At 39.6% G+C, this 18,035-nt stretch overlaps 1 protein-coding gene across 8 annotated transcripts in view; it reads right to left on the bottom strand.

Annotated features, from left to right (window-relative positions):
• The window catches only part of SRGAP2 (SLIT-ROBO Rho GTPase activating protein 2), a 218,242-nt gene that overhangs the window by 91,525 nt on the left and 108,682 nt on the right, over nt 1–18,035 (bottom strand). For all 8 annotated transcript variants that reach the window (XM_045536572.1, XM_045536574.1, XM_045536573.1 and 5 more), the window contains exon 4: nt 10,899–11,061. In XM_045536572.1, coding sequence (XP_045392528.1) covers nt 10,899–11,061 — 163 coding nt within the window. The remainder of the gene's footprint in view (nt 1–10,898; nt 11,062–18,035) is intronic.

Here is an 18,035-nt window from a genome sequence, read left to right as displayed (position 1 = left end):
ATGTGCATTAGATACTGGCTTAGACAAATCAGTTGTCAAGGACATTTTTAGGACAACAGGGAAATGTTTGCATGACCTGGGTATTAGATGAAATGAAAATTTACTGAAATGTAAAGGTAAAGATCTTTACTAAAATAGCAGATTACAAAATAGTATGTACAATACAATCTGCTTTTTAAAAAGTCATATTTTTGCTTTCTGTATTTTCTAATTTCCTACAATACATTTGTAGTATAAAATTATAAAAGATTATTCAAAAGAATAGAGGGAAGAAAGGGAGAAAAAAGGGGGAGAATGAGAGGAAAAGGAAAAGGAGAGAAAGGGGAGACAGAAGGAGAAGAAAGGGGAAAAAGAAGGGAAAAGAAGGAGAGAAGAAGAGTGACAGAGGAAGAGAGGGAGAGACGGGAAGAGAGAGAGAGGTGGGTTTTGAATACACTATCCCTAAAGCCTGGATTGTGACCAGGTTCAACGATATATTGGAAAGAACAACAACCTTCCAATATAAGGTTCATAGCAGCATTATTTAGAATAGCCTCAAACTGGAAACTATCCAAATCCTATCAATAGTAGAATGGATAAAATTGAAAGTTTCATGTCCCAGGAACCATCTCAACTCAAGGCAAACTGGGACAGTTGGTCATCTCAGGTGCTGTCCATTGCAGGGAAGATGGGATTTGTAGTTCAGAGCCTGCCAAGTTAGAGGGGCTTGATAAACATCTTGGCTTTCCACTGAAACCCTAGAAAGCCCACACCTTAAGTATATACAATACGTTTCATGACTAGGGGCAAAACCAAAATATACCCACATTAACAAAGCACATAACCATGCCCACACAAATTCAAGCTGGTCAGCCAGTAATTTAATGCCCTATTAAAATAAAACTTAATACTCTTCAGAGGAAGATAAGCACACCTAGAATCTCTATGCATCCAATATGTCTCTACAATGTCCAATATAAAATAAAAAATTAATCAACATGTAAAAAATAAAGAAATGTGATCCTTGGTCAAGAGAAAAATTAATAAATAGACCCACAGATGATGTAGATGTCAGAAATAGCAGACAAGAAATTTTAAACAACTGCCAAATATGTTTTTAAAATACCCACATGATACTTGGGAGGCTGAGGCAAGAGGATGGCTTAAGCCCAGGAGTTCAAGTACAGCCTGGGCAACATAGCAAGAGCTCATCTTTAAAAAAGAAAGAAAAGAAAAATATATCCATATGAAAAGATGGATATAATGAGTGAAGAGATGGGAAATCTTCATTTCAGGAGATACATAGAAACTATAAGAAAAGAACCAAATGGAAACCATAAAACTAAAACATACAATATCTGAAGTAAAGAAATCACTGGATGGTATTAATAGCATATTAGATGCAACAAAAGAAGGAATTGGTAAACTTTATTAATCATTTCAACTAAAGCACACAGGAAAAAAAAGGTTGAACCTCTGGGACTGTATCAAGCAGTCTAACATACAAGCAAGAGAGGAAAGAGAGATGGGACAGAAAAAAAATATGTGCCAAAATTTTTCCCAAATTGATCTACAGATGAAGGATATCTGAATACCTGAGTATTGTATTTATTCAAGCCAAATGAATACAAACAATGAAAACCACACTTAGACTCTTATCATAGTCAAACTGCTGAAAACCAGAGATAAAGAAAAAAATACTAAAAGTAGCCCCCTAAAAAGAAGCAAAGAAAGAAAGAAAGAAGATATGTTACATACAAGTAAGCAATAATAAAAACCTAAGAACCACAACTGCCTTCTTATCAGAAACAATGGAGGCTCGGAGACAAAAGAATGATATATTTAAATTATCAAAAGAATATTATCTGATTTCATTTACATAAAAAAAATTTAAAACAGGCAAATACTTATATTGTGTTAGATATCAAGATACAGGCTACCGTTTAGGGGTAATGACCAGAAGAGGGTAAAGGGGGGCTCATGGCATACTGGTGACATTTTATTCTTTATCTGGGTGCTGGTCACCACTCATTGCACTATACACTTCACGGGCACTTTCTCTAACTATTTTATACATCCATAAAAAGTTTAGGGAAAAAAACCTTGCAAAATAGATAAAAGGATCAGAGGAAATATACATTTGGGGCCTACCTACTACAGTGGATGGTATTCATAGTAACCATTTCCTGAAAAGTTGCTATTATTATTATCATCATCATCATACCACAGAAAGTTTTCGAAGATCTAAATAGACTAAGCTCTAAACTCCCTAGGGGGTGAATCTTACTCCTCAACTTGACTTTTAAGTTCTTTTAAGCACTTAGCATAATGCTGTATTTACAGTGTTCACTAAAATACTTATTGACTGTGTGATTTTCCAATTTAGGGCAGTGTTCAAATACCCAGGTTGCATTTGGACACTCTTGTTTTCTGTCCACTGCACCACTCTTTCTCATACTCCATTTGTTAAACTGCTCTTCTTCAGATTCTCTTAATCATCCTTTGATTTATAAAAATCGAAGTCCCATTACACCTTTGAATGTTCTAAATATAGCACCTGAGCTCTTTCAGAAAAGACAGATAGATACCTAAGAACTAAAACACCAAAAAGGCGAACATACAAACTAACCTAAGCAAAAGACTGCAGACATCTTTGATGCACACATTCCCTTTGAGCTGCATCTTCCTAAGTCCAAAAAAAGCCTGGACCACCCAGAGAGAAGCCTCAAGGGAGAGCATACAGATGCTGCTGACCTAGTGTCACAGAAACCAAAGCTAAAACACCACCAACAGCACGAGCTGCAAAGCTCCCCTCAGCGTTGGCTTTGGCAGCAAACCTGACGCCCCTTATCAGCAGAGATACCTTTGAAGTAGCTGGCAGCCTTCCATCCCCTACTCAAATAAGCTCAGCTTCACATCCTATTCTTTTCTCCAAAGAGGATCTTTTCATCAGATATGAGAGAAAAAAGCTCAATTAATCAGAACAGATTTTTGCTACCAACAAGATAAATTGGAACTGGAACAGCTGTCTATAAAGCACCACGCAATACTGTTAGTTAGTGACCATGTTATAATGTGGAGGAAATTCAGTCAATAACAGATACTGAGTTCAGCGGGAGAGGGGGTATGGTGGCTGGGAAAGAGAGGGAAGGTTATCTACTCCTTCTCCCAGAAAGTTCAACCCTTTCTCAAGGGCGCAGAACACAGTGATGCAACATTTGGAAAACCATGCCTTCTCCATTCGTTCATTCAATCAACATTACCTACTAGGGACATTCAACTATGCCAGCATTGGGCGTTATTTCTTCTCCTCTTCTTATTTATGACAATAACACCACCCAACATGCCTCCTCACAGTATCATCATCCTCCCTCCTCACATATGCCAAACAGCTGGACCCAAAGATTTGTAGGAAATCCTATCCCAGTCCAGAGGAGATAAAAAGATAGGTAAGATGCACTGCTTTTAGTTTTAAATCCCCTTTATCCTCTTTTACTACCAGACTCATTTTCTTGGTTCCAAAGGAAATCTGACCGTCCTGGCAATTCTCTTGTGACTGATTTCCTAATGGTAAAAGGGACATGCTTAACATCTGCTGGCCCTGGAGAAAAGTATTAATTGAGCCTCTTACATTCCTTCCTCAGCTCTTCTTGCCTTCCCCACTTCCTGCAGTGTGAAGGAAGCCAGATTCAGCCTTTGTCACCAGATTTTATCTGAAACTAATTCACCTTTCATCACCCTCCAAGAATAAAGTAGGAAACCACAATGGGTTGCCTAGAGAAACTGGCCTAGATGCTTCAACACTGTGTTGCAGGGGCAAACATGGCTCACATACAGATGAACAGGATCTTATGGCTTCAGATGTCCTCTGTGCTCCTCAGTTTGCCCAAGATGGACAACAGAGTGTAGCAGTGGTTCTCAACCCTGGCTGTATACAACAACCATCCAGGACCTATTCCAGAGACTCTGATTCAATTGCATTTGGGTGGGGCCTTGGCACCAGAATTTTAGAATTATCTTTTAAATCAACTTTATCGAGGCATAATTTACATACAATAAAATGTACACATTTTAAGTGTACTTTTTAAATGTATGATAAATTTCATCAAATGCACTGCCATTTTCAAGATTACATAATGTTTTTATAACCATACAAATTCCCTTGTGTCCCCTTCAGTCAATCTTTCATCCCCATCCTGATCCCAAGGCAATCACTGATCTGTTTTCTATCACTATAGATTAGATTTCTCCTTTTTAAAATTTTTTTTTTTTTTTTTTTTTTTTTTTTTTTTTGAGACAGAGTCTCACTTTGTTACCCGGGCTAGAGTGAGTGCCGTGGCATCAGCCTAGCTCACAGCAACCTCAAACTCCTGGGCTTAAGCGATCCTACTGCCTCAGCCTCCCGAGTAGCTGGGACTACAGGCATGAGCCACCATGCCCGGCTAATTTTTTTTGTATATATATTTTTAGTTGGCCAGATAATTTCTTTCTATTTTTAGTAGAGACGAGGTCTCACTCTTGCTCAGGCTGGTCTCGAACTCCTGACCTCGAGCGATCCACTCGCCTCGGCCTCCCAGAGCTAGGATTACAGGCGTGAGCCACCGCGCCCGGCCTTAAAATTTTATATAAATTGAATCATACAGAATGTACTCATTGTGCTTGGTTTCTTTTTATCAGTATAATGTTTGTGGAGTTCATTTACATTATATCTATCTAGCATTTTGTTTCTTTTTATTGTTACCTAGCATTCATACATGGATATACCAAATGTTTTTCCATTCATTTGTTAATGGCTGTTTGAGTTGTTTCTAGTTTTGGCTGTTATAAAGTAGTAGTTTCCTATGGCAGCTGTAACAAATTATTGCAAACTTGGTGGCTTAAAACAACACCCATTTATTCTATTAAAGTTCTGGAGGTCAGAACTCCAAAACTAACTTCACTGGGCTGAAACCAAGGTGCCAGCAGGGCTGCCTTTACTCGGAAGGCTCTTAGGAAGAATCCATTTTCTTGCCTTTTCTAGCATCTAGAGCTGTATTCCTTGGCTCACGGACCCTTCCTCCATCTCTCCAAAGCCAGTGGCATAGCATCTTCTCTCTATGACTCTGCTTCCCTCTGCTTCTAACAGATGGCCTTCCTCTCTTTTATCTGTAATCCCCCCCTTATAAGGACACCTGTGATTGCATTAAGGGCCAACCGGATAAACACACATAATATCCCCATCACAAGATGCTCAAACTAGTCATATCTGCAAAGTCTTACATGCATAAGGTAACATTCACAGGTTCTAGGAGTGAAAACATGGACATCTTTTTGGCAGTGGGTGGGGAGGATTATTCAGCCCACCACAAAAACTTTATGAATATACAGGCACAAGTCTCTGTGAAGACAAATGCTTTTATTTCTCTTGAGTAAATATCTAGAAATACCTGGAATTGCTGGGTCATATGATAAGTATGTATTTAACTTTATAAGACTGCCAAACTAGTTTCCAAAGTGGTTGTACCATTTTACATTCTTACCAGCAACATATGAGAGTTCTATCCATCCTCACTAACACTTGGTATTATCAGTTGTTTTAATTTTAACCACTCTAGTGAGTATGTAGTGTATCCCCTTATAGTTTTAATTTGCATTTCCCTGATGACTAATGATATTGAGCATCTTTTCATATGATGATTGACCATCTAAATATTTTCATTAGTGAAGTATCTACTATTTAATAAAAATTTTCCCATTTCTAAACATTTGGGTAGCTTCATTATTGAGTTCTAAGAGTTCCTTATTCTACATTCTGATATAAGTCATTGTGAGATATATGTGTTGCAAATATTTTCTCCCATTCTGTGGCTTGTCTTTCATTTTCTTAACAATGTCTTTCCAGCTGAGGCAGGTGGATCATTTGAGCACAGGCGTTCGAGACCAGCCTGAGCAAGAGCAAGATCCCGTCTCTACTAAAAATAGAAAGAAATTATCTGGCCAGCTAAAAATATAGAGAGAAAAAATTAGCCAGGCATGGTGGCACATGCCTGTAGTCCCAGCTCCTCGGGAGGCTGAGGCAGGAGGATCACTTGTGCCCAGGAGTTTGAGGTTGCTGTGAGCTAGGCAGACATCACAACACTCTAGCCCAGGCAACAGAGAGAGACTCTGTCTCAAAAAAAAAAAAAAAAAAAAAAGTCTTTCCAAGAACAAAAGTCCAAGACTTGATGAAGTCCAGTTGACCATTTTTTTTTCACACATGGTCACAAAAAATTTTTGTTAACTTCCCAAGTAACTTTCATGCGCAAAGTTGAGAACTACTGGCTACAGGGAATCTGACCTGGCTTTCTCAATTTAACCTGAGTTTTTGCCACATTAACTTAGAATACTAAAGGCAAAAAAGGAGTACAGTTACTGGAGTACTGTAAAAACAAGGGTGCAATTGAGAGTGGTAGGACTGTCTGAATTGACCAGCTTCCAAACTTAAGTGTGAGCAGCTGTCAAGGGCTAGAAACAGTGACAAAAAAGTCAGAGGTACTTTTAGCGTGTTCCAGCTAAGTAAAACAAGGAAGAGAGAACAGGACTGCCCTCTCTCCTGTGGGAAAAAGCACACCCAAGTTTACTTCAGTTTAAACCGAGCAAGTGGGAAAAATTATTTCTGTTCCTGGTGGGATTCTTTAGAACATGCCTTTTACAGGGACCACATGAAGATAAGATAGGAGTCAAACTTGGCAGTGTTTGGCCACCGTTTTTTGAAGCCACGCATTAAACAAATGAAGGTGACAGCAATAATATTTTCCCAAACCTTAGTTCCAACAGGGATTAGACAGACTGAGCTTTCATTACATGAAAGGAGATGTCAGGAGCACCAAATGGGCTCAATTTTCCCTGGAGTCCTAGACAAAGTCGGTCTGTTTCTAAGCTGTGGACAGGAGGCTACTTTCTCCAGATGTTATATTTAGCTAAAGGAACCTCCAACATGCTTCATGCAAAATGTAAAATATGTCCCAGCAGACATAACCACAAACCAGAGGGCTAGCAGGGTGCATCCCTTAAGGGGGTCCAGTAGCATAGAGGGGCCAATTGTGCAGCCACCCTGACATCCCCAAATTAGCTAAATTAGCTGCGAGCCAGATTTTTGGCCAGTTCTCACATTTAATGAGTCTTTGTTTCTTTCATAGAGAGGCAGAGAGATTCTGCCCCTGGGGAGAATAAACATACTGCCCTATTGCCCTCCCAAATTTCAGCTGCTTGCCTCAACCCCAGGTAAGAGAAACAACCCAATGTTGATATGTAATGCCTCCATACCCTGTGAAGGTTTGTGTGCAAAAGATTAGATTAATTCTTTAACTAAATGAAATATCTGAATTCAATGGAAAAGAATGAGAAAATTCATAATGCTCTCTTCCCTGCACTCCATACAGAAAGAGCACTGGTTTTCATTTAGATGAAAACATTGGGCTCTAAAGCTAGACAACTAGATTTAAACACTAGCTTCACCTCATTTTTGCTTAATATCTTTAAGCTTCAGTTTCCCTCTTCATAAAATAGGGATGATAATAAGAGTAACCACCTTATAGAATTATTGTAAGGACTAAAGGAGATAATGTATATAAGGTGCTTAACACAGTACCTGGCAATAAGGGTTCAAAAACATACTGACTTTTATTATCATAACTTTACCAGTGAATTGTTAAGTTTTATAGATTGTTTAAAAAAAGAATTTAAAAAAGAAGAAAATCTGTGACTTTTGCTCATGACAAATAGATGCAAATTCACATAAAGGACAGGTGTCCATAGTCAAACCAGAAATAAAGGTATCTTTTCTGAAGTCTCTGTCTCTAGAGATGGATTTTCCTTTTGTTACTGGAACCAAATTTACTGTAAAAACAAAAGATATACCTATCTATTTTATCCATTTGGATCTCAGTTTGGCATCTCTTGGTTGCTGGTCATTGTAGATAGCAGCGTCTGAAACAATGCTTCATTCCTCAAGAAATTCAATCTTCATTTGTTTAAGCTAGCCCTCTCCATGCCTACACCTACTTTTGTTTGTCCTTATCTCTGGGAGTGCAATTTATCTACCACAATTTAACAAATGTTACCCAACAACCAGAAGGAACCTCCCCCCGCCCCAGGATACCCTTGTCATCATAGAATTGTAGTATATTGGATTTAGAAGGTACCATGGGAATCATGTAGCCCAAACTCTTTTTTTTAAAGTTTAGGGAACTGAGGCACAGAAAGCAGTACTTGTCCAGAGTCTTAGAGTTCATAGCAGAGCTAGGCCCAAGAGAAAGATCACTTGGAAAAGGTCTCTGCTCTGACAGTGCAAAGCAAGCCCAGGGGAGATTCACATAACAGGCTCGCCAGGCACATTCCTTAGGTTCTTGTCTGATTACTATATATTAACCAGCGGGACTCTAATTCTTCATGTGCAACACACTCTAAACAAAAGAGGTTGAAAAATTAGGGCATGAAGAATGTTTCTAGAAAGCAGAGAGGCTCTCGCCCAGCCAAAATAGAATACATCTATTCTTATGATCTTGCAACCAGCTTGTACCTTAGAGTTCCCTGTCTACACTGGAATTCCAAGGGAGAGAGAGATTACTCACCCTGTGGGATAGCAGTCATTGGCCATTCAACAATCCTATGCATGTCTCTAATCAACTACAATTTAATTGATGCAAAGTTATAAAAACCAAGAGAAAGTCCTATGATCTGCAGCTATATACAACAGTATGAATAAATCTCACAAACATAATGTTGAATGAGAAAAACCAGACACAAAAGAGTACATACTGTATGATTCTATTTATATAAAGTATGAAACCAAACAAAACTAATCTCTGCTGTTCAAATTCAGGAGAGTTGTTATTCGTGGGGATTTGGAGGTGGGGAGTGACTAGACGGGAGCCCTAGCATGGGGTGCTGAAATGTTCTGATTCTTGATCTGGCAGCTGATTACACAGGTATGTTCAGTTCGTGAAAATGTATTTAGCTATAAACTTATGTGTACTTTTTTCAATGAAATGTAACGTATTAAAGTCCTGTGAGAAATAAGTTCTTCCTTTATACGCTAGCATAGAAATGTATAGCTTAAGGAGGTCAGCCCTGAGCTCAGAGCTAGGAAAATCATTCATGGGTGGTTCTTCCTTCTGGAGGTCATACGCCCCATGCCTTGTATATGTGCCATGCACGCAGATCTTTAGTGAAAGGTGTGTGGGACATCTGAAGAGCCAGGTACACTCACGGCTTTGCTATCTGGATGCCTTCAGCATAAACATCTCTGAGATCTGGAGAGGGTGTAACAGTCAGCTGGGTTCCTCTCTAACCTTCTAAGGCTGGGAGAAAAAGGAGCTGAGAGATTGGGTAAATTCTAGCTAAGTGAGTATCTCTCACAAAAGTTTTTTTCTCAGATGAACAGAGAAAATGGAGGTGGAAACTATCAGTCAATCCCGTTCCTTCTTGGGATAGTCAAAGTGGTTGTCATGGTCACAGAGAAGAGCTGAGGTGGTACTCAATTACTGTCAAGGTTTCACCTAAATAGGTTTTAATTTTAGTCACACACACACACATCACCAAGTACGGCAGAATAACTCAAATTAGTGACAAGCACGCTAGCGCAGATGCTGGGAACCATGGAAGACACGGTGAGAACTACCCTCACCCCTAAATGAAGTGTGGCCCCAACCACAGCACAGCCGGGCCACTAAAAATAGCCAGTGAGCTCTGGGAGAAGTTATTGTTCTCTTCCTTCTTTTCTTTGTCAGATGTTTGTACCCTCAATATTCTGTCTCTAAGACACAGGGAAAGCCTCCTCATGGATGCAATTATGTATATAGAAGATTCTAAATCAGTTATTTTATCAGGCTGGTAAAAAGAGGAGAAATTAGGTATTAATTTCAGATCTAGTGAAAGCTGGAAAACTTGCTAATATTAAGAATTGGAAAACTGACCACGAGCTATGGCTATATCAACCACAATCCTGTTTACTGCAGTCTTTTCTCTCACAGCCTCAAATCTTAATACTAAATTTTGTCAACTGGAAATTGATGAATTCTTAATAGCTCTATATAACCTTTTTCTATCTATAACTTGTAGGAGGATTATTTGCCTTCTGAAAAGTCTTCAGAGGATGTCGGAGCTTGAATGTTAGACTTGGCCTATCACACATGATGGTTGGGGCCTTTGCCACCATTTGTAACTAAACTTCATGAATAGATGACTACACTGTGAGCTCAAGTTGAGAGAGCTTAGAAAAAAGGTTCTTGGGTTTCTAAGAGGCTGGGTCCACCACTGACAGGTAAGGTGAATTTGGCAGAAAGTCCTTAAGATTACTGCAATTATTTTGAGTTTTCCTTCATCAAATCACTCAACCTACACTCAAGAATTGTGCTAACAACTGAGCTTCAGAAAGCATTCGATGACCCAAAGACAAAGACATGTCATGATAAGAATAACCAAATTCGTGAGTCCACCACCGTGGCCGAGATGAGGACTTGAAGAGACAACTACGGCAAAAATACAAACATACATGAATTTTCTAAATGAACTAGAAGAGGAAAACATGAAAAATGACACTGAATGTTCCCAAACTCAACAGCTTCATAATTTACCTTAAGAAAACTTCCGAAAACACAGTTATTATTAACATATGCATATATTATTCATAGGTACCATATGAAGGTATGACCCTGGGATTGCAAGGTACGACCCTGGGATTATACCTTGCAAATGGTTACTTTCCCAGGGCTACTATTAATTAAGCTCAGAAAGGAAGAAAAGAATGCCAATTCAAATATTTTTTCTCCACAAATATGTGGTGGGGAATGACCAGTGGGAAGCCTTTAAAGTAGGCCAATAATATATTCTCTCTTTTATTTACCAGATTGTGTCATTGATCAACCCAAGAACCTCTGTGACTAGGAATATATCTATACCTTTTTAAAGAGTCTTCCTGAGTCCTCGCTGACTTGGACAAATCGAGGAATGATATTATTCAGGTAGATGTCACTCAGGGTGGTGTGGTCCCTGCTCTCCCGCTTCACCTGATTTAAGAGGAGATTCCAGCAGTTGACTGGCGAGAGAACATTCTGATCCTTCCTGCAGAGAAACAGCAAGGGGGAAAAAAAATCATTGTTGGTAAGCAGCAAGGGCTAACATCTACAACTATAGTCCATGTGATAAAATCATAGCAATCAAATCCAAACCAGGAATAAAGATATCTTTCCTGAAGCCCATCTCTCTAGTTTTCTCCTTTTCTAAAAACTCAGTGGAGAAAAAAGGAGAAAATAAGAATAACAAGAAGGAGAGGGAGGGGAAAGAAAGAGGGAAAGAGAGGAAGAAGGAGGAGAAGCAGAACTATCCATTGAGCACCTACTGTCTTCTAAGAACTTGGTGAATGTTTTATAAGTATTATGGCATCCAAGCTCCATCATTTCACTGTAAGAAAAAACTACCATTATCCCCATTTTGCTGATTGGAAAACTGACACTCAGAGAAGGTAGGACTTGCCCACAGCTAGTTAAGAGTCACACAGGGACTAGAACAACAGCTCCACATTGTCTGGCTGAAAAAAGTCTAAGCTGAGTCCAAAGTCCATAACCTTAACCACCAAGTCATTTGGTTTGTCTCTAGGGTTAGAGACAAAAGTTAGAGTTTTTGTCTAGTGCACTATAGACTAAATCCCCACAAATTTATCCATTGTAGGATTCAGTAAAGACAATTTTGGAGACAACTGCCATGAAAAAGTCACTGAAAACTCTAGAGTTCTATGGAACATACAAGGAGATTTTGATTTCATTGGCTGAGCCATCATCTCATGTTCCATACAACCAAGAATACAAACCATATCTGAACATACGGGTTCCTAACATGTCTATAGCTTGAGTAGAGCAGTAAAATGCTAAACCTAGATGCTTATTTCTAATGAAAACATTGTGATTCAAGAGAATTACTGATTCCCTCCTCAGTTCACAGCACTAATTTAAGCAACAGAAAGTTCTGCATCTGGAAGTTGAATTTCTTTAAGGAGAGAAACAGAAAGTAGGAATCATTTGCAGCACAATTTATCAAGGGATATTGTATACTTAGCATATGGCTGGGCCCTTTACACATGTTGTTTAACTTAAACCCCACAACTACCTGATGAGGTGGGTGTGATTAACCACATTTGGCAGATGAGGAAAGTTGGACTAAAAAAGGTTAAATGCTTTGCTCAAGGTCACATAGCTAAAAAGTAGCAATGTTGGAATTTGAACCAAGCCTATAAGAGAGTACTTTCAACCACTGCAAAGAATCACAATGTGTTCATTCCCCTTTCCCCTCTTCCTCTCTCGAGTCAAACTCTTAATGCAAAGAGAGTCGAGGGTGGCTTGGTTCTTGAGTCAGTACTGCCTCTCTTCAGGGCTGAAGGCTGCCAGGCAGCTGCAGTTTGTAAAGGATGGAAGAGTTCAGCTTAGAAGCACTTTTCCAATTCTGTAGTAATAACTCTTAACAAATAATCATGCCACACCTACTTGGGCTTCAGAACACATCAGACCAATAAAAAATGTGTCTAACCGAAACCAAGAAGTTGCTTCAAACCAATGAATATTGGAGTCCAACTTGAAACTGTTCTAAACCTGTTCCTCTACCCTCACCCCCTGCCCCGGCATCACTTTTCTGCAGCTAAAATCACTAACACTTATGTGCCAAGTACTGTGATAACATTATGTCTACTTACTTTTCTTGGGAAATTAAAAGATTTCTATGGAAATAAAAAATATACTAGCTGAGAGGGAGAGATATATATAATTAATCCATGCCTTTCAAAATGTTTAGCATCTGAAAAAAAAATGGGAACAGGAAACAATCCTAAATTCAAAACAGTGAGAGATTTGAGCACAGGTATTCAATGACATTGGATGTTTCCATTGCTCAAATTGATTATAAGTTGGTTTCAGTCATAAAATTCTAAATAATTTAATTTACATTTTTATCAAGTGGTTTCTCTTGGCAAGCTACCCATGTCCTCAGTAAACATGGGCTAGACCAGGCGATTACACTTGCTTTTTAAAAGCGTACGTCTCACAAGACCTTAAATTGACAATTGGTTTCAATCTGCTTCTTAGGGGAGAAAGAATGTGGGTTGGTGGTCTGTATTAGTTCTTTTCTTATGGCGCTTTACACACACAAAAATGATGCTACAATTCAATTCCACAAATGTATAAACACTTGTATCTTAAATGAACAAGGTGCAGTATTAGGTGCTTTAGGAGTTACAAAAGTACCAATGTCACAATGTAGTGTGGGAGACAAAGAAAGATCTATAATAAAACAGAATTTTAGTGGAAGGCCAGTTAGCTGACAAATACCACAGATCACAGAGGAGGCAGGGGAGGCAAAAACAACCTGACACCATGGAAAAGGATACACAATCCCCAGGGCACCCTCAAAGGAAAGGAGGAGGAAACAAAGATGGGTTAATAAAGAGGATGGGTGGAAGTGGAAATCTTTTACAATAAAATGCTTCATCACTTAACACTAACAAATCTTAAGAATTTTTAAGGTGCCACAAGTCCTTTTACCACACGTATTTATTTCCATCCTTACAGCACATAGTGGGATAGCTATGGTATTATTATTGGTTTCACTGAGCAAGAGCTTTTAAGCTGTGTTCGGAGATACTTTGGAATTAACAGAAAATCACGTTTTAATTAAAACAACTGTAACACATCCATTCAAATAAGCAACCTACATTCAAATGAGCAAGGGACCCAGGACACAGTTTCTCAGCATTAGATGCCACCACAATGTCTCAAGGGCTGCTGAGTGAGCTTTGTTGTATACAAGCCCTAGAATAAAGAATCACTGCATGCTCCAGAACCTCTGAACAACGTGCTGTTGGTTAGAATGGATGTAGCTCTGCACAGGCTTATTTTTTCATTCAAGCCTGCTTGTGCTTCCTCAGATAAAGCTGTATAGGTGAACACGACACCTGACACACAGCAGCCAGGTTCAATTACATGCCACCGAAGGCTCAGGGGCCTATGCTGGGTTCATGGTAGACCACGGTTGGGCAGTGAGAATGGACATGTTCAATATCATACCATCTCGTTATCAATTGTTACAGTGCTGATTATACATGTTAGGGCTTATCCAATTAATATTTATGAAGGGGAATGAGAATAGCTGCTAGGTAACATTAGTGATTCAACTTTTTTTTTTTTTTTTTTTTTTTGAGACAGAGTCTCACTCTGTTGCCAGGGCTAGAGTGAGTGCCGTGGCATCATCCTAGCTCACAGCAACCTCAAACTCCTGGACTCAAGTGATCCTTCTGCCTCAGCCTCCCGAGTAGCTGGGACTACAGGCATGTACCACCATGCCCGGCTAATTTTTTCTCTATATATTTTTAGCTGTCCATATAATTTCTTTCTATTTTTAGTAGAGACGGGGTCTCGCTCTTGCTCAGGCTGGTCTTGAACTCCTGAGCTCAAACAATCCGTCCGCCTCGGCCTCCCAGAGTGCTAGGATTACAGGCGTGAGCCACCGCGCCTGGCCTAGTGATTCAACTTTAAAACAAAAATATCTTATTTTTCAAACATCTAAAATCAATTTAACATTATCTCAAGATTATAATAACTCATCTGTATGAATCAAGATTTTCTTGATATTGGACTACCCAAAACAAAACCAGAAATGTCTTGTATGCTGAAACTGATATAAAACTATAACTCTTATTAATAATCCTGATTTCAATATTTTTATTTCATAAACACAGCCTCATTGTTCTCACTGACTCTGTAATAAGTACTCTTTTTAAATTTGTACTTTAAAAGTAGATTTATACCAACAAAAACGCTGCTTTGATCTGTTTCATGTATTGGGGTTCTATGCAAGAGTCTATGGCTTCAAGAAAAACCCAGCATTAGGCCCTGTTGTCTGTTTCTTAGGGGATCTCAGTCTCTTTTACTACTACTGTGGCTTTTCATACACTGGTCCTTTGAGTTTGTATGCTTTTTCACACATATTCCTCCTTTCAACCGAGGTGTTTTGATTAATTCATTCATTTATTTTTGGGTAGAGTTGGGGCAGGAGAGGTACAGGGAATGTGGGAGGAAGGGATCACAAATATACCATACAGACAATTTTCCCAGCCAACATGAACAAAGATGAAACACATTTCAGGCTGGAAAATAAGCAAGTCAACGAGACGTGATTTCATAGGGAGCATATTAAGGCTCTGCTAGAGTGGTTTCCTGCTCCAGAAGCTTTGCAGCCTCATTTTATTTGGGGCCTCTGGAGCCAAGGGAACTTCATTTGGTTAGGAGATTGAAATTTGTCTTTACATCTTTTCCATCTATCATTTGTTTGCACAGTCTCTTTACTTTCCCCACCCCCAGAGCCTTAGGTTGTGTAATACTTGGGCATTTAAAGAAAAGGGGCTGCATCCCTTAGGAATGTGCTGAACAGCTGCAAACCTCCTCAAACACTAATCCCTGAAAAGCAGACAAAATATCCAGGAGTATTTTTCTTACTTAAAAAATTTTTCAGGAGGAAGATCAAGAAAACATCATACTGTACTTGAGAGAGAATGACTCTGGAGTCAAAAGAAAGGAGACCCAGAAAGTTACAAGCTGCCTGTGCATCTGCAGAAGAGATTATCACTATAAATGCACTGAAAGATATAAATCTGCACAGCTGAATCATTAGTTTCGAAGACATTAGCACAGGTTTTCTCCCTCAACTTAGACTAATTATGGATGTCCAACAAACTTTGCAACAAATGCTCAGAGGGATTTCTCTAAAATATCTAGGGTGAAGAGCCAAGTCCATAAAGGTTCAAGCTGGCCTCTACATTATACTTCCTTTTTTTCCATATTCCCTCTGTTCACTTTCGATCATCTCATCTATAAAATGGACACATGGCCCGTCAGTGTACATTTCGCTCCCTAAAGATCTTCAAAGCATGGTTGTAAAATCCTGGAAGCTCTCCTGGTCTAAGGTGTCATTTAATTAATTGCTATGTTCATGGCTCTGCAGATGGAACGCATGGCATGAGGTTGGCATTGCCGGAATGGCTTGAGCTTCTGCATTGCTACAGTGAGGTGTGTTTCTTTTTGGGCCAATAGTCTCTGACTTGCCCACTTCTCAGGGCTATTGTGTGGATCAAATGAGATGATGGATGCAAAAGAACTATGCCAACAGCAAAGCACTATAAAAATGTGAGGAAATATTACTACTTTTATTTCCAAACAAACTAGGACTCAGCTTTCATCAATTTCCAACATGCTCCTCACCCGGCCCTGGGCCGGGGCCAAGATCGCAGCCTGCTGCAAATGCACAGCCCTCAGCAAATAATGGCTGGGGTAAGACAGCAGCAACAGGCAATTAACAACACAGCTGTAAGTCTCTGGGAAGACGTGAGGGAGATATCAACGGGAGAGCAGAATTCAATCTTCCACTGTCCTTTCCCTAAGGGACAAAGTGGAATGATCAGTCCTGCATTCCACACTGGGAACTGTGTGCTGAGGTTGACAGGAAGGAATTCAAAGGGAGCTCAGATTGCCAGAACCCTAGATGCTTCAGTAACTTCCACTGAGCCCCCACTCCCTGTCTCAGAATTCCTATCAAATCTGCCAATCTGTATAGAGACCTGGCAAATATCAACACATCTAGGAAGAATATCATTTCTCACTTTTAAAAATAGACATGTCTGTGATGACAGACAAAACCCAAAATGAGTTAAATATATCATTCAGTATATGTTACTGAGCATCCAACTATAAGGATACAAAAAATATATATAAAGGTACATGCATAATAAAAAGGATCATTTAGCGATGGTTGAACAGGGAACTAGTGACAAGGAGGAGGCTGGATTTTTTAACCTAAATTCCCTCCTGGCACCTTGATTAAAATGAAATGAACTGAGGCAGCCAGAGAGATTATTTTATTTCAGATGAGTGTTATTAGCCTTTCTGGCTTATTTTCTCTATTATGCATTTTGCTGATCCTGACAGAAGCAGGCAGGCTGGATAGAGGGAAAGCTGCAGCGGATTTATGGTCTGACAGTGCCATGCATAAAATCAGACCCTTGCTGACCCAGATAAGCCAGAGGATGGATTGGATTTGCTGGGGAAGGTGTTAAATGAAGGAGGGGGGAAGAAATCACCAAGGTGAGAACTGACTTGAAAAAGATTCTGCCTATAATGGTGGCTGCTGGTTGTGTGACCCAGTAGTACAGTGGCAGCCTGGAGGTACCTTTCAAAGACAGGTGGGCAGGCAGGGGGGCGGACATACTTCTCTGGGCTTATCATGGCTCTGGCTTTAGCTTTGCCAGCAATGAGATCAGAGCCAGAGAGTTCAGAGACAGAAAGAGAAAAGTGCCAAAGGCAAAAATAATGTATTCTATGTATGGAGAAATGAGCTTTCAATTTTTCAGGGATGAGTTAGTACCACAAATTGTCTTCAGTAGCCTAGACAGATGATTAGAAAGGATTCAAGCAGTGGTGTATCCACCTTACTCAAAATAGTCTAAATTGTCCCCTATAATCAGGTTTGGGGAAAGAGCTGTATGGAAATAGGATTCTTGTGGCTCTGGATTAGTTCCATGGAGCCCAGCCACACCCTTGGGAGAATGGCATGCCCAAGAGCCGGGAGCTTAGGAATCTGCTTTGAAGTAGAGAACCGGACTAGCACCGTGTCTGACATCTATTAAGTGCTTAATAAAACTTTCCTGAATGGTTACAGGACCAAGGTTATTCTGGGTAAGGTCAGAGACCTAAGAATGGCCCCCAAATATGAGCCATAGCAGACACGAAGTAGAAATGTCTTTATCAGTTTATGTCAAGTGAGAAACTTTACCTTCCCTTCAACTACCACCATGGCACTGTGTTCACAGCAGACAGGAGGTGGTTGGAGGTTCTTCACATCACTCAAGACAGCTCTATGGACCCCATGAGACCAAACATGGTGGTCTACCCAAGATTTGAGTCTCTGCCGTCCAGAATTCTTGCCTAGACTTCCGACATCTTATTTTCTGCACTCCTTCTCTGAGTTCCTGATCTCTCATTTTATTCATTCATTTGACAAAT

Source organism: Lemur catta, chromosome 23, assembly GCF_020740605.2.
Source record: "Lemur catta isolate mLemCat1 chromosome 23, mLemCat1.pri, whole genome shotgun sequence".
Lineage (NCBI taxonomy): Eukaryota > Metazoa > Chordata > Mammalia > Primates > Lemuridae > Lemur > Lemur catta.
Note: the sequence above shows the minus strand (reverse complement) of the source record. Positions and strands in the feature narration are given on the sequence as shown.